Raw genomic sequence first — 27150 nt, forward strand, 5'->3', positions numbered from 1 at the left:
TAGTATAAAACTATGCATTGCACTGCATCAGAAGTACTGCATTTGAAATGGCTGTAAGATGTGTAAGATTAGTTTTATTGTGTTTTATGTTAAGAATAATATTTTGTCACCCACGTTTCTCAGAGGTGTGTGTGTGTTTTTTTTGGATGGTTTGTATGTAAATCATATGAGCGTCAGGGCAGCATTTCATTTGTATATTCTCTTGTGTGCTTTTCATTCTTTATGGCAGTCGCTGCTTTTGTTTTGCAGCCTCTGCATGCACATGTTTTATTCAGGTGGAATGTATTTCGCATTAAACCCTATCATTTTTTGAACTCGGTTGATGGCTCAAATTTACACACAATAGGCAGTTTTGTCAAGAGAATGTGCTTTATGGTGAGTTGTTTTCCTTTTGTTTCTCTTGTAACAGCACAACACCTATGCGGAAGGTAGTGAAACGGAACTAACACTTGTTGGGATTGTGGTCCTGTCTGCCAGGAAGGCTTGAAACAGAGAAGGCATAGGATAAACAGGGTGCTCCCTAACCTGGTGTCCTCCATTAAAGTGCTCTTTCATCAAGGCAGCCAAAGCAGGGCGCTACTCAATATTTATCAATTTATTCATTCAGCTGATGCTTTTATCCATTGTAGCTTACGGTGCAGTTTTTTCCCCTTTCACGTATATTGGGAATTTCGCTTCCGTAGTTGTGGTAAAAGATCTCTCACAGCCGCTAAGGTATACCCTGGATTCCAACCGAAAGCCCCAGGTTGAGGATCCAGTGCTGTACTCCCTCTGCTGCCTGGCTGTGCGCAGTGCAGTCTTTCCCTGGTGTTCAGCCCCTTCAGCGGGCTGCTGACACAGCTATACAAGTGAGTAAAACTCCTCGCCTGTGGTGTACAGTCACTCAATAAATAATGTGACTTTGAATTATTAAACCTCTACCCGCTGGAAGTTGCAACATAAAAAAGAGACAGGACAGCTATGAATATTTAAGATGATAATCTCCTGGTGCATGTGGGACCTTCTGGCTCACAGCTTTAAGAAGCACGTAACAAAACTTGTGCCGTCTCTGTCTAACAAATGAAAGCTGTCATGACAGCTGTTTGCAAAGCTGCTCGGAGAACACTGAGGACGTATCCGGCCAAAGGCCTCGATAAAGGCCACCCGCTGCCTCTGTCTCTCCACTTAGCACAGTGCACTACACAGATAGACTGGCCTGGTGCACCCCTGCAATGGGTCGTTGTGCTGTCCAGAGAGGCCTGCTTAAATGCAGAGCTGGTTCACGTGACAGGCTCTTCTCCGTAGGTCAAGGGGGTGTGAGTGCAATTCTGTCCTCCCTGGCGTGGAGGGACAGCTTCCTGTGCTCTGTGTCTTTGCTGTGCTGTGCTGAGTCTGAGCAGCGGGGTTCCAGCAGTAGCTTAGCATCTTATGAGTCATGTCCTGACGCTTCTAAGTTCACGTGTGGCTGGTGTGGATCGAGTCCATCGGTCATCACCTGTCACGAAGGAGGAAGAATGGAAATAAGACATTCTCGTAAACTCATTTACGAGTGACAGAAAGGCACCTAACTGCTTTTTGAAGACATACTGGATAGGGAATGCTAATTTGCTGGGCCACTGAAACACATGGAGGTTGGTATATGGACAGGGACACACAGGCACCTCCTGTGTTTAAAACAGCACCAATCTGTACAGACAGATGAACCTCATTAAAGATCGTGGTGCAATTGAGCAAACATTTACAAGGCAAGAGTTCCCAAGACAGCTATGTATTTCATGTTTTATTATGCTTCAAATCTTATTGTTTTTCTCATTTATCTTTATTCTATTTAAAATACATCTGGTTATAATGAATTATATCATCCTGTAGACAGAGAGTTAATCACTCATAATATTCTTTTCAAGAGGAATTAGTCACTTAGGTAGTATGAATACACTTGTGTATAGTTTACTATGTGTGAACGGTCCAGGCGCACACTGGATATTTCCAGTATTGTACTTCATTCATTTCATTCACAGTCAACATGAAGAGCATCTTTCTGTTTCCTTGTCAGGGAGGATTATTTAATGGCCTCACTTAAAAGCTCCTACTCTCAGTATCCAGTTTGAAGGATCAATAATTCAGCCCTTCCTCCATTGACATTCACAGTGCTCCCATTGCCCTTTCCTTGGTTTCAACAAAAGACCAGGCCACCGAGGCATAACCCCAGCCCCAGCCCTCTCTGACTGCCCCCCCCCCCCCACACTGCAGTCTGGCCTTCAGACGTCAGTCCTCTGCTCTACACTGACTCTATATCCTCCTGTAGGCCTGGCCCACCCCTCTTGAATTATGCATGTCGGCCGTGTGTGAGACGTGTGTGAGTAGTGTGAGCTCACCGTATCTCTGGAATAATTCATCCTGTGCCACTACTCTGTGATCTCAAATTCCCAACCCTAACGGGGGTACAAATCTGAGCCATAGGGAGGGCTGGGCTCCTTGGTGGCAGCCAGGCTGTTTTCTGTATGCATATTACCTGCACCCTACCTTTACCCTGTTCATTTCTCACCTAAACCCTGCATGCGCTCTGTCTACATATTGTCTATACATATTATATTTCCTGCACCCTGCACATACCCTCTGCCTCTGCTACCAGTAACTTTCCTGTAGTCTACCTGTACCTTTCCTGTAGGCTGTCTGTGGCTTTCCTGTAGTCTTGCTGTACCTCAGCTGAACCCCATCTGTAGTTAGTGTCCTCCCCCTGGTGATGGCTTTACAGTGTTGCAGAGAGTAGCATTTCAACAGCATGGCCCCTGTGGTGTCCTGGCACCATGGCAAAGTCTTATCTGTGAGCGACAGGAGACCTTGACCGGCATGTCAATACAGAGGACCTGAGATAATGACACACTGCAAGGTGGCAAAATAAAGTGGTTTTAGCCAAGCACCGCTTTTCAAAAGCAGCCCCCCCCCCCCCCACCAACCCTGACCCCTTTGACCCTGCCTCTTTGCAGACCTGATATGTCACTGAGTAATGTTTAAAAGACATCGCAGATAGATATTACCTGCTCTACTAATAGTGCTGATTTCAGGCAATTAAGCAATTTAACAAATGGCCTCCCACCCCCCTGTTGACAGCCATCAATTTGTTCCGATGGATATCAAATATAATGGGTCCAGTCAAATAAAAAATGAGAGAGTGGTGTGAAATGAGCTTTGGCTGATCTCAACACGAATATAATTTTGTGACTCGGATATAGAAGCTGGCTTATGAATTATGGAGTTGTCACCTGCCCTCTAGAGATGACCTTTAGATTTATTAAAGATTAATTGCTACATGGGTAGTTCTGTGATGTGTGTGTCTGTGTGTGTGTGTGTGTGTGCACGCACATTATTCAGGGAAGAAAAGTGTGGCAAAGTTCAGAACTTTGATGCACATAGTCCGGTATCTCCTCTGTGATTGGACGTCACTCATAGCCAGTTTACTGCTGTATGATTGGTTGGGCTGGGGTTAAACATAGTCATGTAACTGTTGGCTTTGGGTGCTCTGGCATTACACACAGACAGATACCATGCTCTTTTCTCTATGGTTTTCTGTGGGAAAATCACACATTGCTGGATATTGCACATTGACTGTGAGTTGTGGGTGCACGCACTGCCACATCCCCAGCTCTGTGACCTCTGGCCCTTCACACCCATCAGTTTACCCTCTCCCTACTCAAAATGCAGACATGGGAGTGAGTGCCGCCAGGACTAAGACAGGCGAGTTACATCCTCGTCCGGCCCGTCTGTCGGTTATCCCCTGTGGAATGCAGTGACACTCGGAGAGAGCCATTCTTCCTGTAACAAAAAGTGCAGACAGAATGCCACATCCCACTGCTATATACTCTTGTTTTTTAGTTCTTGTTGCCATATGTCTCTGTAAAGGCCCCTCCCCATTCTTCAGCCTTCATTGGCTGTCAGACCTTGGTTTGATAAGTTCAGTATTTATGAGGGTGCTGCCCCCCATGTGTCTCACTTGTCCAGCAAACAGCAGAGCTCTCTCGTGGCCACATGTCTCTGGCTGTTTGGCAGTGAGCAGGGGGAGGGGCTGTCAGCTCCTTAAAAATTCACCCCCTCACTCTATTGATGACAAAGCAGGGGAGTAAGGCTAGAGCCGATTGGCCGATATGACCATAAGAATGCTGAGCCTGCCGGCCCTTCCTACATTTACATCATCTTTTAGAAAGCCTGCCATTTCTATTATGTTACTAACGGGCCATCTCTGTCCCCACAGTATTGTTGTTGTCCAGTGTCTTATAGCTCCAGATGATAATTTAAATAATACAATGCCATAAGTAATACAGGTAATGTCTCGGGTCCAGATGGACTGGGGTAGGAATGGACTGTGGCGGGGGAGGAAATGAAAGTTGAGAGGTTAGTCCCAGAGGCTTCCGGTGTAATGTCTGAGAGGGATAAATAAATAAACAGTGGTGGGGCGAGGCGGCGGGTGAGCGATCGGGGTCGCGCGCGCGAGCCGACCCGACAGCTGGCAGCGCGGTAAAGTGGTGCGTAAGAGACGAAAGGCCGACATTCATCAACACGCTGCCAAAAAAACTATTACAAATATTGATAAATGCGTCTTTTATCCTCTCAGAGAGGACATGGCGTATGAAGCGTGAGTGAAAGGCCGGGACTCGGGTGGGGTCAGGGCAGTGTGTGAGGGGGTGGGGCAGGGGCAGGGGCATGGTGAAGAAGAGACGCGTCATAAAAATGTGAGCCCTGCGTCTTCCTCAACTGGCTCCTGCCACAGGAGCGCACGGCATGCACAGAGATAAATCTCAGTGCTGCTGTCGCTCCTCCCTCCCGGCCCTTATTAGTACAGACAAAAGATAGACAACTGTCTCTCCGAGTTCTGGGGTAGTAATGGCCCAGTTTACTCTTTGGGTCTCTTGTCAGTGGGTCTTGTTTAAAATCTCAGAGGAGTCTTGTACAGATACAAGTTGTCTATGCTAAACTGTGCTCACTGTTTCACGTTATGTGATACCCTTCAACCAGAGGACATACTTATAGTGAGGGCCCTGAGTCCTTTTTCTGCAAAAAAAAAAAAAATGTGTGTACACCTTTATTTATATTTTAAGCTGGAAGGACTACTGCTGCCCTATGTGTAAGCCCCAGCAAGATTGCATGGCTGTAGGGGCGTCATGTAGTCATTGGGGTGGTGTTATGGGGTGGAGAAAGACACTGTTTGGATATTTAACGTTTAAGAGTCACACTGCTGTGGCTCCCGAATTGTTCAGTTGCAATTAAATCACTCGCCATTGTACTAGAAAGATTGAATTGCCCTACTTTTGCCCCCAGACACAAAATCAATGGGTGTAAAGTAGTGTACAAATGTGTTAACTGTCCATGGCGCCATGCTTGACAAGGTTTTCCTGAGCTCACTAATGTTGGCTGTAAGTGGGGTGAGGTCTATTAGGCTACAGTGCCACTGTTTTATAAAGAACATCCCCTTAAATTGAAATAGCAAGGATGCTATGACTTTTCAACTCGTTAAAAAGCCTGAAGTGAACCATAAACCATTCCTTTGATGTTGTATGAAAAATTATTTGCACAGTAGCTTGACAGTTACATTATTATATACTATGGGGAATGGTTCTTATATGGCATATATGGAATATGGTTCACATTTAAACTCAAGGTTCTAGCGATGGAGCAGTGAAATGAAGTGTACGATTATAGCTACAAACAGTTTATAAATGGAGCAAAGAAAAATCTAAAAAAAAAGGGGGGGGGGGGTCATAAGACAGAATGGTCTAGTTTAATGAAAGAAGGGATTGAACAGAATACCAACCAAAAATTGAAATACCGAAATACCGTCTTCAATACAGGACATCAAAATGTGCACACAGATCTCTGAACTTTCAACTTTGGTGTTCTACAGAGGCTGGCTAGAGAAGCGGAGCAGCTGCAGAAGGAACATGTTTGGCAGGATGGCATTAAGGTAAGACAACTCTCTCTCTCTCTCTTTCTCTCTCTCTCCCTCCCTCTCCCTCTCTCTCTCCCTCTCTCTATCTCTCTCTCTGTTTTCATCCACCTTAAACATTTTAGTACAGCTGTCTGTCAGTGGGTTGAATTCACTTTCTGTGAGATGCAGTGGAAAAACAAGGAATACAATTGTCCCAAAAACAAGGCCAAAATAGCTCTTGTAGTATTGAAAGTGTTTTATCTTCTGCCTAATATGTCAAAATAATTCATGACTGCGCCTGTCAACCTGCTTTGACTATAGGTCAATTGCTTGACAGTCATCTCAACAAGATGAAATTCTGCATGACCGATTTACTTGATCTCTAAATTCAACCCATTTTTGCTGCCTATTGCACATGGCCAGTATATGAAGGAAGCCATCAAACAGCAAAGGAAAATACAAAGCCCTCTTGCAGGTAGACCTCACTGAATGAACAGCTGACATTTACTGTCTGACATTTAAGTAGGATAATGTATTTTCTGTTTTTACATACAGTATAGTGTTTACACCATCACCTTGTGTGCTTTTAGCAGTATATCTGAACAGATGTGTGTGTGTGTGTGTGTGCATGTGGGCTTGTGTGCTTGTGTGTGTGTGTGTCTGTGTGTGTTTGTGTGTGTGTGTGTATATGTGGTGTCATTGACTGTATGTCTTGTCCAAAGAGATCTGCAGGGTTGATGGTTAATCGAAGAATCCTACCCTCTTTTTAACTGAAAATGATTTCAGCTTGGGATTGGGTGCTGGGTCTTAGACCTTTCTGAAAATCGACCTTTATCAAGCATCTCTGAAAGGTGTACTTTGAGAATAGGATGAAATCAAAACACTTCCCTCTTATTAACATGCAAGGATATGTTAAAGACATTTGACTCCACTTCCCCAGACACTCAAAGCAATGATGGCAATTTGATTGGACAAGGCATCTTGAGTGAGCTGTAGGCAGGCTTCTGATGCTGATTGATGTCCAGTAATATCAAGGTAAATGACAAGCATTTATATTGTGCAATAATGTATTTGGGTCAGTCCAGATGTCAACCATTCCACATAGCTTTTTTATTTTTATATTATGAAAGCACATGTACATGCACAACTTGCCCCTCTATTTTTATTCATAGTTTAAAAAATTGAGTCCAGCACTTTCGCACTTTCCAGTGCGCACGGGTTAAAAGATAAACTGTTTTTTGGGATACTTAATTTTCCCTTTCTTGAAGACGAGTGGTCAGTGTCAGAAAAGAGTCATCTCTTTTGTTATAGAGTACGTTATGAATGCCATGCATGTGGCATGCTTAGTAGGGGACCACACTGTACCTTTAGTCTGCACCCCTATATATATAAAAAACTACTGTCCATTGCATTTTCACACCCCCATACTGTTTCCTCTTTCTTTTTGCCCCATAACCCCAACCTTTAACCTTCCTTAATGGAGACAGCTTCAGGCACATTATTGGTCACCTGTCTTCAACTGCCAAAGGGCAAGCCACTGTGCTCCCCGGGTGTCAGCTCTCTATAAGCTCTCTGTCGCGAGCAGCCTGCCAGTCAAAAATCACAGATGAGTTTCGGAAAAAAGGGAGAGCGAGAAGGTGAGAGAAAAGACTTCAGAATCAATACCCTCCTGCAGCCCCAGAAATTGTCGAAGGGAATTATCATAAAGGATCACCGAGTCCCACTGTCAATATTTGTGAAGTCACTCGTGCACAAATTGATCCAAAATGTAATGTAAATAACCCACCAAGATATTTCTGCTCTGTTTATTCATTTATAAATGTGTTTTATTGCATGAAGTTGACTTCATGGAGAGCTCTCTCCCTCCCTCCCCCCTATCTCCCCTCCTCTTTCTCCCACTGTCTCTCTCTCTTTCTTTCTCTTTCTGCATGTGTATGTGTATGTGTACATGTCTTTAGTGTTTGGTTTGGTCACAGTTTTTAATAAAATTGCAACAGTATGCTTTTAAAGAGTGACACATCTCTCAACCAGTATTGCCATTTGAAGTAGTAGATAAGTTGGAAGTGGGATGCACTGAAACCAGGACTTTAGGCAAGGACGAGTTATTACATCAGTTTTTAGTTAATGTTCTAAAAGTAATAGCAGCACATGAAGTAATACAACAATATATAGCAACAATATAGCTAACTGAGCTTTTATAATCTATGCAAATAAATATAAAACACTCTTGCTGTATATGTGCTGTTTTTTGTGAGTTTCTAACTTGTTTTATTCACAATGTACTCTATTAGGTTAAGTCACTAATAAAACGTGATTTGACTTGATCAGCCAGCTGCTATGTTTGTTAAGTGAGCAAGTACATTTTCTTACTGCTGTGGCTTTGGTTATAGTGGAGCTCAGTGCTCTGTACTGTTTTTCCTGCCTGCCTCCTCCAAAGGAAGTGATCGTAAACAGAAAAATGCAAAACAAAGACCAAACAGAGGCAACATTTTTTTAAATTGCTACATAGCATTCAGAGATAATAATTGTTCATTTTTTTCTCTCTGAATTAGCTACGGTTGAATGCATCAGTTAAAGTGTTATTTCCTTACTCCAATTCCCTGCATCCCACAGTGTAGTGGTCATCGCTGCTGAGACAGAGAAGAGTACAAAATATATTTGTTTAGACAAAAGGTCTGAAAGCTACATGGTAATTCAAAGCATATCTGAAATGTACATTAACATGAATTATGAGAGATTCATAGATGTGAATCTTTCTTTCACCCCGAGCAATGCAGTGAGGCAGCAGTACTTTTACAATGCAATAAATGTCAATATAAGTATCAATCGATGTAACTATTTCAACTGCAGTAGCTACTGTGTAATGCTCTCACTGCAAATTCTAAATTTTAACTGTTGCGCACCTCCCTAGTGCAGTAACTGCTGAATTCAGCTGGTGGAATTTGAAAGGTGGCAGCTGACAGAATTTGTTTTGAAGGACACTTGAGCTTGTGTATGCCCTCCTGGATTGAAGCATAAGGAAGGAAGCAAAGATGGAATGAGTCTACAATTATAACTGGGCTTTGCAAATTCAGAACAAAAACTGAGTGGAAAATGGTCCTAAAAATTTAGTAATGTGTGTAGTATTTAACCAATACTGTAAATGCAGGTTTACCTGCTAATTGAGCAATGCAGTGCCATCGATGGTCTCCCACGTGATCATAATGACAGCAGATTTTTACAAAGGACTGCTAAACTGGGCTGCTTTTCTCACTAAGCCTCTTGAGTACAGTGCTCAAGAAATGTGAAAGCTGGGTCTCATCCCACATCTAACTAGCATGACCACCCCTGTCTCTAGAAAAAAAGAAAAAAAAATCATTAGTTGCTTAGCTGCACACTTAACAAGCGTTTGCTGCTTTTACCCCGGAGCTGAGTTGAAATGTACAAACATTGACTCTCAGTTTATTAATGGTAGTTATACACTAATGTTAAAAAATGGGACCAGAGGGCTGTACATTTCACTCTTTATACCTTTAATGAGACTCGTCTCAACGTTTAGGCGTGCACCATGAACTTGTAAGTATATTACAGCATGTCTGTTTGATTGTGCTTTTGTTTGTAACCAAACTGTCTTCCAGCATGCTAGCAAAGTCGCTGTTTTGCATTTGAATACTGTGGGAGACCAGCCTTTTACAGTCTTTTGAGTGACATTCACTATAAACTGTGTAGCAGAGGTCAAAGTGTGGCTGTTTACTTCATTTAATTTAGTCCCCCCCCCCACTCCCCCCACCCCCCCCTGGCTGGTTGGTTGTGTAATTATACTGCAGACCTGTGTGAGGCATCTGTACGTGAGCATAGATTTTGCGCAGAAGCTTCAGTGGTTTGCTGGTCTGTTATCTCCTGGTCTCTCCCATCTGCAGTGTCCAAATCATCATTCCAATCGATGTCTGATCAAATTCAGGGGAGCCTTTTTTTTCCACATTTGAGCACCTTGTATAGAAAGAAATTGTGAACACTGGTTCCCTTTTACCATTGTATATTAATACTGCAATGCTTCAGAGATGTTAGTGCGTCTCTGATTCTGCTTTGCTTTCATCCTGGTGTGTTTTTATGGTTATTGTGTCATACTGCAAGGTGTCGCTTATTTTTATTTCCCTCCGTACATTACATTACATTCATTTAGCAGATGTTCTTTTGCAGCGCAACTTAAAATATAGGCGAAAGCTATAGGATAATAAAAGTTCCGCATTCCTTGATGTTATTCCTATATCGTATATCACTCTTTCCTGTTTTCACTTTCTCTCCTCTCTCTCTCTTTCTCTCTCTCTTACACACATGCATGCATGCACACACACACATTTTACGCCATGTCTCTTTCTCTCCCCTCTCCTTCCTGCTGCACCACCCCCCACCACCCCCCATCCCCTACCCCCCTGTCAGTTATAATGAAAGTAAATTAAGTAATTTGCTTCTCATTTCCAGCCTTGTACTGGCTGTCCTCTGTCTGTGGATATGGGCGCGTGAGTGTGTTTGCGTGTGTACGCGTGCATGATTGGATGTGCACTAATGTGCGGTAGGGGACTGAATGGAAGGTCACCAGTAAGTGTGCAAGACCTTGGTGCGGTAAAGCTTTCCTCCGCGCCTCTCTGTGCCACCTGCCGACCTCACGCCGGCAGCCTCCCTCTGAGTCCACACCCTAAAGTCTGCTGTGGAAGGAGGCGCGGTCGGCACGGCCGCTTGACCTGCGAAGTGGGCGGGTCGCCGGTCCGCTCGCCGCAGACGGAGCTGCTAAAATAGCAGAACGGTCACGGCGGATCGCGCGTCGCCGCGCGGCGCCGGCTGGCGTCGCGGCTCAGCGTAACCGCAACTGACGGACGGAGCAGGGGGAGCACCCTCGGAAAGATGAAATTAGATAATGCTTTCATCGATCGCTCCTCCAGACCTTCCGCCTACGGTTTTCACAGTTTAATAAGGGGCGGTTTCCAATTTTTGAGAAGGGGGGTGTGGAGAGGCGTGTTACCCCGCTGCCTCGGCGGGCTTTAGATTCTCACGGTGTCTGACCTTGAGAGGCGTATGAAGGACGCGAGCAGGGGCGTCTGTGAGGAGGAGGAGGGAAGATAGTGCTGCTCAAAGCCAAGCTCATCAACCCTGAACACTGTCACATCAAAACACACCATGCAGTCACAGGAACTGCTGTCGGTTCTGTTAAATTATCTAATGTTTCAAAACCATACCCCTCCCCCCACAAGAAATATAGTAGAATTATACAGAAAATACAAAATATTGCAGTGTCTTAGCGTTTACAGTTGGGTGCCATCTTCCCGTAGGTTTGCTTATTAATGCAGAATGGGTTGTTTTATTCTCACATCCAAAAATCAGGAATGCAGTTTTGGCCCTCCCTGGGAGCCACCGAAAAGAGAGAGAGCTCCTGTTTCCATGGCGATTTTCTGTCTTAGCTGTCTCACCTGTGGGCTGACTCTTGGCAGTTTCTGTGGCATCTTTCATCCCAGTTTGAAACTTTGGGGGCGTTGGGTTGGCTGATGTCTGTTTTGTGCAGCTATCACAGTGGCACAGGAGCACCTCACTGTTGCTCATGCAGGGAGATGATGCTGTTTGTATTCACCGAAGAATGACCTGTGTGACCTGAGTTGCGTCTGACATAGACTGCCCCCAAAGCTGTAGTTTATTAAGTTAATTCTTAGACGGGCCAAGGGCAAGGAGGTCATTTGCTGAAACGGAGGACATTTCCATAAAGCACGCCATCCTGTGTGTTACTTTGTGTGTGTGTGTGTAGGAGTGTGTGTACATGTGTGAGTGTAAGTAATGTGTAAATATATACCATAATAAATGCTACTCACCCGTGACATATTCCACATGAAGATTCAGAGCTGAGGATCCAGCTGATAGCCCTGAAGAGATGCCTGGGTGTGTGTATCTTTGGGCGCGGGGGGTCGGATCAGGACTGGCTTCCTATCTCATTCACTCTTTTGTCTTTGGCGGGCTGCGTGTCAGTTCTCGGCCTTCGCCGGTGTATAGCGGTTGAGCCCTCCGAAGCGTGATAAATCGATCTGCAGACATCCCAGGTCCTGCGCCGCAAGACGGGGCGGCCAGAGCTAACCCGGTCGCCTTTCTCTTTCTGTCCGCGTCTCCCGGGTAACGGCTGCGTGGAGCGAGGCTGTCATGGTACACTACCCACAAATGGATTTTAACCCCCCCATCAAACCACCCACCCACCTACCCACCCTTCCTGCACCACCCCCACCTCCCCACCCCCTCCCATGGGATATTTGTATAAAGGTTTTAACAGATTTAAAACAAACAATAATGCTGCCCCCTCCCCAGCAAGGCCCATTGCTATTCATGATCTCTTCCACGCTCGCCGGAGTCTGGAGCGAGCTCTGCGGTAGCTCTCCTCCCCGTGTGCAGGCCTCGGACGCAGGTTGGATGCTAAGGAGCCCGTCTGCTGCTGCACAGCGTGGAGACAGACGCTTCAAACCCGCGTTTGAAATTGTAAACCCGCCAAGTCACCCTTGACAAGGACGTGTAGTACTGTATTGTGTACCCCTGTACCATCAGACATAGGTCAGGCATGCGGCAAAGAGTACTTTGCTTTGAAACTAGTTGTGGAGAATGACTGTGTTTGTCTTGAGTAGGTCAGGATGTTTCGTGCGGGTGATATGTCTAGTATTGCGTCTGAAAGAACTGCCAAAGTCGATGCAAGGGTGCAGCTGATTAACGATTATAATGATGATTATGCTTGTGATGGTGATGAAGATCAAGATGATTATCGTGATTGTTAATATGATAAGTCTTTTAGTATCATCATCAGTAGGGATTGGTTCCATCGGCATGTCACCAGGCAGTTCATTTGTTCAGGGATCCATCCAGCACTGGTATTCTCGGTGGTTGCAGGCTGGAACTCCACGGCCCCTGGGCTCGGACTGCCCAGATTTGCAACCTTGCTGCATGAGGGGAGCCGTGGCCCCTGCAATGAGCAGGGAGGGAAGTATTCACTGAGTGGGGCCCGTCTTATTCTCTTTCTTCCTTCTCACTCTCACTTTATCTCTTTCTGTCTTTTTCTCATTCCTCTCAGCCATGAAAACAGTTTGAGTATGTCGCTTCGTGGCAAATACTGCAAATGAATCTTAATGGAAATGCGCTATTAATAATGCATTGCAGTTGATTTCATTTGCCTTTATTGTTATGACAGGTAATGAATTGCTGAAGGGAGGGGGTGTTAAACAGAAAAAAAAAATCTTGGGAAGAGAAGGGATGAAAAAAATCCTCGTGTCTTCTATTCTTTTTATATGTATTTTCTGAGAACATGCATTTGACTGACAGTTTAATTAGATTATGACTGCATGCTCTTCGAGCATATTAAAATGCAGTGCAGAACGTCTTATGCCAGTCAGGACCATTGTGTGTGTCAGAGAGAGGGCCCACTTTTTTCTGCAGGGGACGGGTGGGAGAGTGCTGGCAATGTTGTGGGGTGGAGTGCTGCTATTATAGGCCTGGCAGTTGGATTTCTTTTTTTTTTTTTCCGGGTTTCACTCCTGTTTGGATTAGAGAGATTTGGTGTGAAAGGGATTAGGTTCAGATGAGGGTCGGGGTCAGAGTGAATAGGATTAGAGTGTCTCTAATTAGGCTCATGCTCAGAATGTGATGCCCGTGGATCATTGCTCAGCCCTCAGCCTGAGTCCAGATCCAGCTGTGGCCCTCCAGTGATACTCCCAACTCAACATGGTACACCGTGCAGTCTGGAAGAACTGGGGCACTGAATAAATGGGAAAATAAGGAAAGGTTATTGAATGTAATATAAAAATAAAAAAAAACGACCTTGTGTTTTAACAGCCCGAGGTACAGTTATGTGGCTCTTTGGTGCATAATGTATAACACAGCACTCATGAGATATTCCTGACTGGCAGCCTGCTTGTGCACGTGGTTTGGACCACACTGCCCCCTGCCTGTAGAGGAAAGCTATTGTTCTTCATTGAGATCCATTGGAAGAGTCCTTTGTGGATTATTAACTTTATGAATAGGAAACAATCTCTTGTGTGGTTCATGTGTAGTCTGAAAACAAGTTTGTTTAGCAAGAGCTCTTGTGAAGGTCTACTTACCACAACATTATTTATACTTTTATGTAGTTGTAGTGAAGTAGCTAATATTCTCTCTCTCTCTCTCTCTCTCTCTGCACCTCACCCAGTCATACAGCTGTACATTTACTACAGTGAGCGGTCAATCAAGTGATACGACAGCATTGTCGCACTCAGAATTTGAACTCGCAGGCACATTGGCCATGCATCAGGAATGCTGTGGGGAGCAGAAAACATGCTCACCCATGTAAAAGAGTCCCAGCTGTCCTGTCAACCGCAGTCCCTCTCCAGCCCATGCTGTGGTAATGGGTAGGATGCAGAAAAAGAGGCCGTGTTGCAGGGAGGAAAGGCAGCGAGCATTTTCATCAGAGTACTCGCCCTCCCTGTTTCCCCACCTGTAGTGGCACACTTCTCCTGATTATTTTTAATTAGGCAGAACGAGGTGTTCTCCAGTGAAGTGGCATGATGATGTAAGTGCTCCTAATCCTCACTTGTGGTCCTCCGATTTAGGCCCCCTGCCCCGCTGTACCTTTCACTCCTCAAAAACTCAGCTCCTGTTTGTGGCATTGCACATAGCCGTCCGGGTATGGCAAATACCAGTGGTTCCACTGATATGTGTCATATACTGTACTTGGTAGGTTTCCTCATGTGGGTCTTTATTCAAACCCTAATATGCACACCTCATTCAATGGCTAGAGGTCTTGTTGAGCTGCTAATTAATAGAACTGCTGGTATATGCCAAATTAGGGTTGAAATGAAAACCCACAGGATAGTAGATCTCCAGGAACAGAGTAGGGAACCACTGACATATAGTATGTCATGATTTTCTTTTACACCTTTTTCACCTTCAGTGCATTTTGCTTCGTTTGAGGTCGACTACATCATACAAGGCTCTGCTTTGGGCGTCTCATCTGATATTTGAGTCCCACTCTGGTGCAATGACTAGCATTCTGGTCATGTACCACATTCCATTGCTCCATTAAGACCGGCTCCTGCAGTCAGTGTACGGAAGCCAGCGTATTTCCAGTGCTTAGTTTTGTGTAAATGAAAGTGATTAACTGCTGTTAAAGCGTGAAAGTCTTTACCTGCTTGCTTGTAATCGGCAGACATATTTGTAACCGTTTGGTGGGGGACATAGAAGCATTACAGCCTTTACATGCATTCAGGGCATTGCACAGTGTATTATTTTCGTAATCGCATTAACAGTGTTCATGTAGTGTTGCAAACATGTGACTCAGGGCTCAACAGCGCTCCCATTTTTGGAGCATTTTCTCCTAAATATTGATGTGTACTGGAAAAACTGGAAAAAGTATTTAGGAGTACATCTACTAATTGGGATTCATTAGTGTGTTCTTAAATTTTTCAACTTAGGAGCATGTGTTCCTTGGTAAATAAATTTTAGCGTGGACCTCTGTAACTGCTTCACACAAGTCAGAAGAATGATATCCTCTGTCTACCCTGAGCAGAATGGACTCCTCTGGCTGACATGGTACAGAGCCTCAATAACACGTCACTCACACTGCGGGCAGGGGCGCTGCCAGGGATTTTGGGGCCCATGAAAAGATCTCAAATTGGGCCCCACCACCCCAGAAAATCCTATGTTATAATATTTGGGGTCCCTGTCAGTGTTCTTGGAATCATTCCAGTTCATCGTACGATTGCAGTCATTTTTGCTGAGTTGTCTGATGCTGGTGGTGGTGGAAGTGGGAGTTGGTCCAATTGTACGTTGTTTGCGAAGCTTTTCTGTTCTTAAAGTCATCCCCGAGCAAAAGCCACAGTCTACTGCTGATCTCTAAAGCAACGATTTTCCAATAACATGCCACACTCTTTTCATTACTCAAAGAAAAGATGAGCACATTCAAATCAAAGTGTTAGGGAATGCTACAATCCACTCAGTGTCTGTTGATTTTGAGCTGTGCCCATGGCTTTCAAGATGAACTAGCTTAGAAGTAGGAAACCATTGTACTGTGGACAGTGGTTTTTGTGGTTAACACAATGCAGTTAAATTGAACATCTTTATAGTAAGATTTAACCATGGTGATTGCTAGAGGGCGCATGGTGATAACTGAATTGTGGGAGCAACACAACAAAATTAAACATATCACTTAAGAATGTCAGTCTCACTTTACATGAATTGGCCCTAGGAGCTGCATAAGTACAAAGGCAGGGGTGTATTGCGTATGTGTATACATTGTTAAGTGCAACCTTATAAAAATAAAGCCTGTTTGCAGCTGTGTTTAAAGTTGTGTTTCCCGATTGGATTTTATCTCAGTCACGGCATTAAATTGTAATGACAGACCATGCTAGCTATTCCATGATAAACACTCAAAATTAAATGTTGAAATATTGGACTACAGCTCTTTGTTAACAATATATTATTATTATTATTATTATTATTATTATTATAATACACACACACACACACACACATATACACTCCCACACTCTCTCTTACTCATGCAAACACTCACACACACATATCCACAAACACTTACACACACATACACACTCAGACAAACATACATACTTTCACATTTATGCTGAACCCCAAGCTCCAGTATCCAACCTACCAAACCCATACTCCACATCCACTGCCGTCGTCTGCCCCAGTGCTGGTCGGTAACATTTGAACTGCATATATATCTGACAGATAATCACTGCCTGCAGTGTTATTACACTGATTAGCCTACTGTGGAGTGCGACCACAGAGAGAAGCCAATTAAACCGCATGCTCCTCCCGGTGAGAGAGGACCCACTGTGTGCTGGGAGTCCGCTGACTGCACCCGTGTGCAGGGTGGAGCTGAGCGCTTCTGTGGAGTTACTGTCCTCAGAGCTTCTGTAGGCCAGAGTCCAGCACTTCTGGAGTTACTGTCCTCAGAGCTTCTGTAGGACAGAGTCCAGCACTTCTGGAGTTACTATCTTCGGAGCTTCTGTAGGACAGAGTCCAGCACTTCTGGAGTTACTGTCCTCAGAGCTTCTGTAGACCAGAGTCCAGCACTTCTGGAGTTACTGTCCTTGCTGCGAATGGGGACTTGTGATTTCTGCAGAGATGGCAAATCATAGAGGAATTTTCAATTAATTTCAACTAATTAGTAATTCAATTAATAAACTATGTGTATATATTATATGGAATTATATTTAATCAAAGCCAAAGCATAATAAAAAAAAAAACTGAGAATTATCACTACAGGAGACTAGACTAGGATTTAACCAAATTCTGAGATGAAGTAAGGAAAAGAGATCTACTGTTCAGGTGTAATAGACTTCTACCACACATGTGTATCATTTTTTATATTTGTGTAATCATTTTTTCATGTTGCAAACCAAGATATTCAGAAAGAAAAACCAGGGAAAATGTGGTGCAAAAATACCATGTAATATCATGTACACCGCACACACACACACACACACACACACACACACACACACCTGTGGTCACCACCAGGACGTGGCGGCCTGGCAGTTTCCTGGTACAGGGCCAGTCGTACAGTCATTGCTCAGATCTGCATCCCACAGCAGGGGCGGCGGAAGACGAAGGTCTCCCTCGAAGCGCCCGGACCCTGGAAGGCGTGCCTCATTTCATGCAAGAGATGCGCTAATGACCCATCTCGTACCTGCATGGGCCCATCTGCTCCACGGAGTCTGCAGGGTAGTCACCGCTATAATCACCCTGCTTTAGACACTAACAGATCCAGGGTCTGCATGGGGCTAAATCACACACCGTGCATTGTGGCCATCAATGTTGTTATTGTACTAGCGCTAGCAGGTCAGGCTATTTGTAGTATTAGAACCATTTCTATTACTATCATCCTGTGATTTAAGGTGCACATCCACTGGAATGAAATGATGTGTGAAATAGACATTAAAGTGTTTTATCGCTCCTTATTTCTCAAGGTCATCAGCTTGTCCCCGCGCTGAGTGTCAGCGATCGCTGTTGAATCCTCCTCGGTCACAGTGGCACAAATGAATAACTTTGCTTTCAAATCGGTCTGTTTTCTGGAAGAAGGCAATCGTATGTGCTTTTATCTTAATCTACACATTGGATAAAAAGGCCAGTGTTGTCCTGTCCCTGGTCACGTATAGAAGAAGAGAGCAAATTTGGTGATAAGCAGACCTTGAATGTCCGATTATATTCACATAAGAATCTCTCGGAGAGCTTTTCAGTGCATAGTTATAAACTTGAACGGTTATACGATCTCTCTTTTTTTTCTGTGCAAAGAGAATTCAACTTTAACGTGCACAGTGCAAATATAATTTTCTGAACAGCCTTTTTTTTCCAAACCGTATTGTAGTCTTAAATAATTTTATTTGAAGAGCCTATGTAACTTGCGCTTTTTTGTTTAATTTAATATTTGTGTTCCCATGTCAAGGTGTGAATGGAAAGACATTGTTTTTAAACGAAAGCAGTTGAATATTTGAATTACAAAGTTTCATTGAGAGACATCTTATAGGAAGAAACTGTATGTATACGATCTCTACTTTGTGCCACAAATGATTATAGAGAAGCAGGCAGTTAAACCAGAACAGAAAGAGCACTGCAGGGTCAGTGAGCAGCCAAGCCTGCAGGGGGCAGCGATCAGGCCAGAGAATTTATTTGTGTAGTCTACAGGGACAGTTTACAGGGGCAAGTGGCAATCACTTCTTATGGGCTTCACCTCAGGGCCACTCATTTGTGGTTTTGATCTTGGGTCTTGAAAAATGTCTTTTGCCTTGCTTTTGGTCTAGGGGTAATAAAATGTATGTGATAAAATGTCTTGGACAAACTTATACGTTATACGTGGTATCAATTTATGGAACTTGTTCTTAACTATGCAGTTTCAAAATATGCACTTCTATTCTAAAAATGACACCAACTACCTGGCTCTGTACTGTGGTATGTTTACTGTAAGATTGATATCGGGAATTTATGCATTTGTGCACAATGAGTGCATTTGTGTAATAAATATAGCTAGTCCTAATATTTATTTATTTTGCAGATACAAAATTACCTCATTCAATTGAATTAACAGTGACTACACGTGAAGTTCCCCTGCACGTGTGTGGGTGTGTGTGTGTGTGAGAGAGAGAGAGAGAGAGATAGAGAGAGAGCTAGACAGACAGACAATGCATTTTGTGCATTCACTGAATATTGCTCAACACTATCATTTGAGGTGGTGAAGGGAGCGAATGGGGTGGGAAGGATGGTAGGGACAAGTTGGGGCGGGGTTTCGATGGGGATGACTAAATATACAAAAATCATAGAGAAAGGGCAAGAGAATGAGGGAGATTGAAAGAGAGGAAGAGAAAGACGTGTACTTTGCAGTTCCATCAGAATGCATTGCAGCAGCTGCTGTGAATTCGAAATGCATTAGTGCTAATAGCAGTGCCATTAGGGGAGCGAGAGGTTCTCTCTACAGATGGGTTGCTATGGAGGTTCGGGTATAGATGAAGAGAGGGAGAGGGAGAGACCAAGAGTGAGGGAGCCATCTTCTAGGCCATTTACTGTAATCATCGCTCTGTAATCAATCAATCCTTTCATCGTCGGGCAAGAAGGGCTGTGCAAGTGTCTGGCTGGCTGACTGTCTGTGCATCTGTGTGTGTGTGTGTGTGTGTGTGTGTGTGTGCGCGTGCGCATGTGTGTTCACGTGCTTGTGTGTGTGCGCACACATGCATGAGATGGAGAGAGAGCAAGAGAGCAAGCAAAAGAGAGAGAAATAGAGAGAGAGAGAGAGAGAGAGAGAGAATGAGAGAGAGGACAGTTTGTTTGTATGCAGCTTATTGCAGTATCTAATGGACGGAATTCTCAGTGTGTTTATTTATAATTGAGGAGCCAGAAAGCAGCTTTTTATTTTCTCGCTTGGGGTCTTTTTCATCAGTGTTTAGAAATGCTCATCTGACACTGACAGCGACTTGCCACGTCCCTGCTTGCAAGTGAACTGCTGTTATAACAGTGGCCCCTTGTGGTATGGGTTTGAATTGCAGCAGTTTTTATTTTTTCCCCCCATTGTCATGTTTCTCAGATGTGCCAGGCTTAATCATCGTCCCTCAATTTAAGATAATTATCCCTTCAAAGAAAATTACTGCTCATCATCTACCCCCCTTTTAGGACACTTATAGCCCAGTCACCAGTACGTCTTCCTACACCAGTTTGTATCCTATTAGATATTGAATACATTAGTCATCAATACATTGTTTTAAAGTTTTCAAAGGATGTAAAACCAAATGAGACCTCTAAGAAAGAGTGTTCTTGACGGCCGTTTTGTCTGCCTCATTTTCCTCCTGAAGGACCCATTCTCTTTGGCGGAATGACTAAGTATTCTAAATCTGAAAGATATGTCACGGTTTTATGCTAGATTGAAAGAGCCGTAGTCTTTCCATTACATTCCATTTCATCAGGAAGACAAAGCAATCTGTGACACTAATAATAGGACTCCTTTTCTCAGTTGAGAGTCCATTGAATTTATACACGATGATGAATTAAATTGACCTTCGACATCCTATCCTTACCCATTTCAGGTTTGGTCCCTGCATCTGATTGGGCGTAAGGAAGACGGTTTAGATACAGAAGTATCGGAACGTGTTCATTTTACATGCAGACACTCTGTCCCAGTCGCACAGGCTGATGTAATCTGCTTGTTTTTCTCAGTCTGATCTCTATGAAATCTGTATGATTTACACTCTTTTTCTTTTTGTTTTGTTTTGTTTCTTGCTGCTGTATGTCTGTGAATGTCATTTGTAGTCATGCTGCATGGCTATAGATGCCTTTTTTAAGGACAAAAACACACATGCTCTCTCTCTCAATCACACACACACACACACACACACACACACTTTCAGAAATCAGACAGTGTTCCTAGTCTAGTCCGTTCTCACAGTAATCACACCGGCTGCACTGCGTTACTCCCATCATTTCTGCATGTACCTTTCAGTGGACACATCCCTTTACGTGAGAGAGGCAGGAAGTGCACAAGTTTGAGAAGGAGCTGTAAGATTTCTCTGTTCTTTTTTAGCAGCATGGACAAAAGCTTTCAATTTCTTCTTATTCTTATTCTTCTTCTTCCTCCTCCGCTTCTTCTTATTTTTCTTCTTCTTCCGTGGTGCTCTGTTACACATATAAAATATTTCCTTGCTTTCAGTCAACCGTATGTTTAGCACGTACAGCCCTGTGGCTGGCATGCCTTGCATGTCGTTAAGATAATTGCCTTTCCCAAGAAAGCGCAAACAACTTGTTGCCATGTGACATCTGAGAGAAATATGATGGCGGTGATTATGATGAGTGTATTTTAATGCATTTTGTAGTGTTGATAACCACATGTGCAGTGTTTGATGAGCAAATTAAGAGCTTATATATTATTTATGGTGGCGTTTGGTTTGGAATGTGCTGAACAATGGCGGCTGCGGCAGATGCCTGCCGAGTAGCCGGAAGCATGAAGGGCTGTTATCGCCCGGACGGGGGCTACAGGGCTCCTTTCATCTGTGTGCCATTGGATAGAGAAGAAAAATGGAGGGGGGCGGGGTTAAACAGCATGCAATTTAGCCAGGAAGCATCCCTATCAGGCATATCTGATGGCGTCGGTGCCTCACCGGAGAGTGCATTCGGCTCATTAATACAGAACACCTTGCAGCGCAGCCGAATAGTCATCGTCGATGGACCTTGCTACTGCCCAAATCCGTATGCAGCCCGCAGGAGCACCAGTGTGTGCAATCCAGTGTGTGCAGTTTCATGCACTTGTTGCTAGTTATAGGTTTGTTAATTTGCCTAGCTGAAGTATGTACGAGTTCAATATTGTCTTTTTAGTATTTTGGTTTTGCTCAGTAGCAAAGCTGTAAATGCATAAGCAGCATGTTTGCTGTATGTGAAGTTGTACCCTAAAAACTAAGGGTTTCAGGTGTGAGTCTAGTCAAATAATTCTTTCATAAACACATAAGCACTTTTGACATGAGCAGTTTCTTCAGCAAAAAATGCTGAGCTAAAATGTAATTAAAATTGTTCAGCATCCTTAATGAGACCAATTGCAAAGCGGCCGTTATATCGTGTAGCATATAGAAACATGTCATGCATATGAAACATAATATTTTATTCGAAATAAAGTTAATCAGTGAGCAATGCTTTCAAGGAAAGATTTGTAGTGAAAGATAATTTCAGTGAATCAAATAGGCCATCAGTCATTATTATAATCATGTGCACCCTCAATATGTCTAATGGCTCTAAAGATAAAAGCCTAAGTGAAGCATTGACTTTTAAAGTATTGACAATTAATTTATCAATGAAACGAGAAGAGGAGCAGCTTTGACTAATGGAAAGGACGTCCATCTCCCCTTACCCACCGTCTGCAGCTGTCCATAGCTAGCTGCTGCACTTATTATGTGGTTTCCTAGGTGACCCACCCTTCTTGTAATTTTAGTTCCCTGATTGCAGGCCCAGCTCTAATTTGCCAAAATGGCATTGATCGAGGTAGCAATGATTCTTCTGTCCTCTCTTCCCTCTCTCTCTCTCTGTCTCTCTCTCTTTCTCTCCTTCTCTCACTCTCTGTCTTTCTCTCACTCTCTCTGTCACTTCCTTCCTCTGTTGCCCCCTTGAAAACCATGAAATGGTTTGGCATGCTGGAGAAGTGTCTCAACGTGCAGCCATGTCATCATTTGAGGACTTGCTCGTTCAATGGGCAGAGGGGAAATATAAAATGGCTGTCTGATATTTGCCAGTGCAGCTTGTCGTGGAAAGACAAATGTTTGGTTTTATGCAATGATATGATGAATAACTGCAGAAGTAAACCGTGTGTCTGTGATTCCAGGCACTCTACATCAGCAGCGGTGTATATGTGGGCTGCCCATATGATGCAGAGGGGAGGGGAGGGGAGGGTGTGCAGGGACAGAGAGGATATGGGGGTGTTAGGATTGGGAGCTGTGGCTGCACTCAGCCGTGCAGGGAGAAGCGGCAGGGTGAGTGGACCGTGCCTGGAAGAGTTAATCTGGTCCCCGTGTCTAAGCCCTTGCTATTGATTACTTCTGCCCTGCTGGAGATGAAAATCAATAGCCAGAGAAATTCCATACCGAAGCGCGCTCTGGATCTCTAATTCTCCCATTTCATGACACACGGAACATCAATGAAAGGTTTATTAAAAGGTGCGGTGGCATGATCCCTGACCTTAGATTTGGGTGGAGGGTGCCAGATGGGAGGAGGGTGTTGCTTTGCTTCGCTGGAGCAAAGCATCACCTTTGCATTGGAGATCAGTGAGGGAATGGTGGAAGACAATATTGTGCGAGATATACAAGTCCAATACAAATGATTACAGGGTGTTAAATTACAGTGTTGCCAGGTGTTCTGTGCTGATTGTTGATTGGCTGCATCTGATCAGCCGGCAGTTAGTGATGTGGGGAGGTTCGCCCTGATGATCGCCACTGCTCACAATCACATTTGCTTGAGTAAAAGTCAGCCATTGTTTAACCAACAATATCAAACTTCAAACCACAGTCTCTTTGCGAGATCAATCTTCCGTGATGCCTCAAGTTACCCCAGTCCCCATCTACACATTCCCATCCCAGGGAGTTCCTGTTTTTGTTATTCATTTTCTCTTTCAGCAGTTGGTTTGCACCGCTCTGTGTTGGGGATAAGGTGCCCTTGGGAAAGTTGGCGGTATGCTGGTGTATGGCCGCCATCTTTTCTTGTGACCGTAGAACAGCGTAGTTCACTGACCTGTGCAGTTCTTCATGAATTCTGCGCTCTGCTTTCGAGGGGTGCCAAATTAATGAAAGGGTTTCTCGAACGCGACTCATGCGCCATGCAAATGCGCATGTGTGCTGCAGATAAGCTGCGTTTGCGCGGTAGCGTCTCGAAGCGGAACGCCACCACGCGTGACTTTGCACATTATCGCCGCCCGCTGGGGTATTGTGCTTGTCCCTCTGATCCCTCTCAGGACTCAGGATGAGGACATGAGCTCTCTGCAGACCTGCCTGCTGCTTTTTTTGGGGGGAAAGCAAACCTCCATTGCTTTAGCAAAGCGTCCCCGTCAAAAGCAGACCCTGAGAGCTGCATGTGGTGTGCAGGGACTTTTATGAGGGCGGCACAGACTTGCCAGGGTCACGGACAATTTGGGACAGATTGGGCAGCAGTACTGGAGAATACTGGTTTCTCTATCATATGAATGGTGGTTTAGGTGTATCTGGTGCGACAATGTTTCAGAGCTGTGGAGTATTGTGGCATTTGGTGGTAGTGAGAAGCTGCACTGGTCTAAATCCCTTCTGATGTAAAATTGTGACAAAGATGCCCTTTTCAATTGTGAAAACACAAATGGTTTCTTCAGCTTGTCTCAAGCTTAATCAGATGCCATTTTACAGAGGGGAATGCACCACAGAAAAAAATGGAACTGCTTATCAATATGAACAGTGAGGATGTTAACATTACAGTAATGGATTTTAGGAAATGATAAAACAGAATTTTCAATTCCATTGCCTTGTCATTGATCGTTTTTAGTCATCATGATAGAAGGGGTTATGGGTCAGGTTGTTCTTGTGTCCTGGTCTAGCAGGTTCGGCACAGAAGTTCCAGGGTGGCAGGGTGAGGAACAGCTTAATGTAGGCCATCTTCCAGGTCCAGGGAGCAGCTGCCACCCTCCTGTCATAGCCAGGTCACTGAGCCCCCTTACACCTGGCCTGGCGCCCTTCTGACAGCAGGGGGCGATGTAGGCCATTGGCCAGCAGCTCTGTCCCTCACACCCCCAGTGTGGGGCCAGTGGTGAGAGTTTAATTAGGAGCAGGTGTTTCTGGATAATGGTACATCTTCATGATGGAGGGAAATACCTGATCTACCTCCAAGAGAGGCTACGTGCCCACACAGTTCCAGTGCGGCCCCTCTCCTCTCCCCCTACAACAAAAACCACAATAGATCCATCTCTGTCTCCAGAATGCAGCCAGGTACGTGGAGTAAAAAAGGTTTGATTCTACATGAAATGAGACAAGCACGTTACCCACTAATGCAGAGCTATGGGGACGTAGGCAGAGAATTTCATTTCCATTATCAGGTGGGAAAAAACACAGCAAATTGAATCAAGCAAGGCCTCACTGAATATATGATAGTGTTATTGTTATTTCGTATTCCTTTTATTTGTCTTATTTTGTGTTCAACCAGCACTTGCCTGCCTCCTTTCCTGATAGCACTCTGTGCATTATGCTTGTTTCTAAGGTGTTAATTTGTGTGTGTGTGGGGGGAGATGGCGTGTTAGATAGGCCTTTATCGGTCGGCTTGTCCAGCCGAGGCACGATGCTATCGAGGCGAAACCTTGTGCTCCTGAAAGGAAAGCTGTCAGGGAACAAAGGAGTGGGGGATTTGGCTATTGAGGTGATACATTACCCAGAGCAGAGGGGGACAAAAGCCATCTCTCCTTATCTGTGATTGTAATATTCTAAGGTTGATTTTTATTGCCTTTTTGAAGGGTGAGGGTTCTGTCAGCCCTGACATGCCGAGATGGAGACAGAGACAGACTTGTGCTCCTCATGCTCGTCCATTTACAAGATTAAACTCCTCTCACTATCCCCATCACTGGCTCACTATCCCCATCACCTCCCCTCACTATCCCCCATCACTGTCTCACTATCCCCATCACCTCCCCTCACTATCCCCCATCACTGTCTCACTATCCCCATCACCTCCCCTCACTATCCCCCATCACTGTCTCACTATCCCCATCACCTCCCCTCACTATCCCCCATCACTGTCTCACTATCCCCATCACCTCCCCTCACTATCCCCCATCACTAGCTCACTATCCCCATCACCTCCCCTCACTATCCCCCATCACTGTCTCACTATCCCCATCACCTCCCCTCACTATCCCCCATCACTGTTTCACTATCCCCATCACCTCCCCTCACTATCCCCATCACTGTCTCACTATCCCCATCACCTCCCCTCACTATCCCCCATCACTGGCTCACTATCCCCAGCACCTCCCCTCACTATCCCCCATCACTGTCTCACTATCCCCATCACCTCCCCTCACTATCCCCCATCACTAGCTCACTATCCCCATCACCTCCCCTCACTATCCCCCATCACTAGCTCACTATCCCCATCAGCTCCTCTCACTATCCCCTATCACCTCCCTCATGTTATTTCCTTCTCTTGCTCTCCTATCACCTCCTCTTGTAAATCCCCATGACCTCCTCTCATATTCCCAGCACCTCCTCTCGTTATTCCCCGTCTCCTTGCCCTGGTGGCTGGACAGAGTGTGTATGTTTAAGAGACAAGGCAGATCCTGCTGTGCCACATAAGCCTGGCTGGAGGTTCCGTGGACGCGAGCCTCTGCAGCTGCCCTTAATGTGTCACCATGTTGTGTCTGGCAGTTTGACTGTTTCGTCTGGTCGCTTGCATTGAGCTTTTTTACAGTCTCTGTCATTCCATGCATCGGTAGGAAGCATAAAAAGACACAGAGACAAAAGCCATGTTTCTTAAAAGAAATAAGTCACCCTCATGTAATCAAAAGATAAGACACTTTCTGGCAAGAAATTAAATTTATCAGCACTACTGTCAATGTTTCTTTAAGCCCTCCTTATGCACTTGCCTTTGCGTGCACATTAAATCAGTGTTTCCTAGTTTATGGCTAATGCTCAACAATGAACCCTGAAGAAATTACATGGAACATTGCTACACTAGATTAGAAAAAGATTACAGTAAATGGACAGGTTTTATGTAGCCTTTGGGAATTCATGGCGCACACATCGTAATCATTATAATTTAACCTTGTAAAGGAATAAAATATATTTTATATATTTTATAATAGTAAAAATCAAATCATTTGGCTATAGTCAAGAATCATAATATAAAAGTATATTATTATTATTATTATTATTATTATTATTATTATTATGTGCCCGGCTAAAATGTCTTGCTTGTTAAGCTCTCATAGGGAAAACCACGGTCCTGAGGCAATATATGGTCAGTTTATTTAGTTCATCAACCCCTCCTCAGTGATGTTCCCAGAAGGGTGATCTTTTGTTGCTCATTCATGTTGATTGAGCCAGGGATCTTTACTGTACACCTCTCCAATCCCTTTTTGATGACTCCAAGTGCTCTGATGATCACTGGTGCTGTTTCCGCGTTCATCCCCCACATTCTGCTTGTTTCAATCTCTAAGCCTTTATATTTGGACAGTTTTTCTGTGACCTTTATTCATGTGTGTCTGTCTGAAGGTACTGCTGTGTCTA

General features: G+C 44.4%; 1 protein-coding gene across 4 annotated transcripts in view; it reads left to right on the plus strand.

The window, feature by feature from the left end:
• cacna2d2a (calcium channel, voltage-dependent, alpha 2/delta subunit 2a) overlaps nucleotides 1-27150 on the plus strand; it is a 232309-nt gene that overhangs the window by 105602 nt on the left and 99557 nt on the right. For all 4 annotated transcript variants that reach the window (XM_035383011.1, XM_035383010.1, XM_035383012.1 and 1 more), the window contains exon 4: nucleotides 5876-5935. In XM_035383011.1, the coding sequence (XP_035238902.1) occupies nucleotides 5876-5935 (60 nt within the window). The remainder of the gene's footprint in view (nucleotides 1-5875; nucleotides 5936-27150) is intronic.

This window comes from Anguilla anguilla, chromosome 11, assembly GCF_013347855.1.
Source record: "Anguilla anguilla isolate fAngAng1 chromosome 11, fAngAng1.pri, whole genome shotgun sequence".
Classification (NCBI taxonomy): Eukaryota; Metazoa; Chordata; class Actinopteri; order Anguilliformes; family Anguillidae; genus Anguilla; species Anguilla anguilla.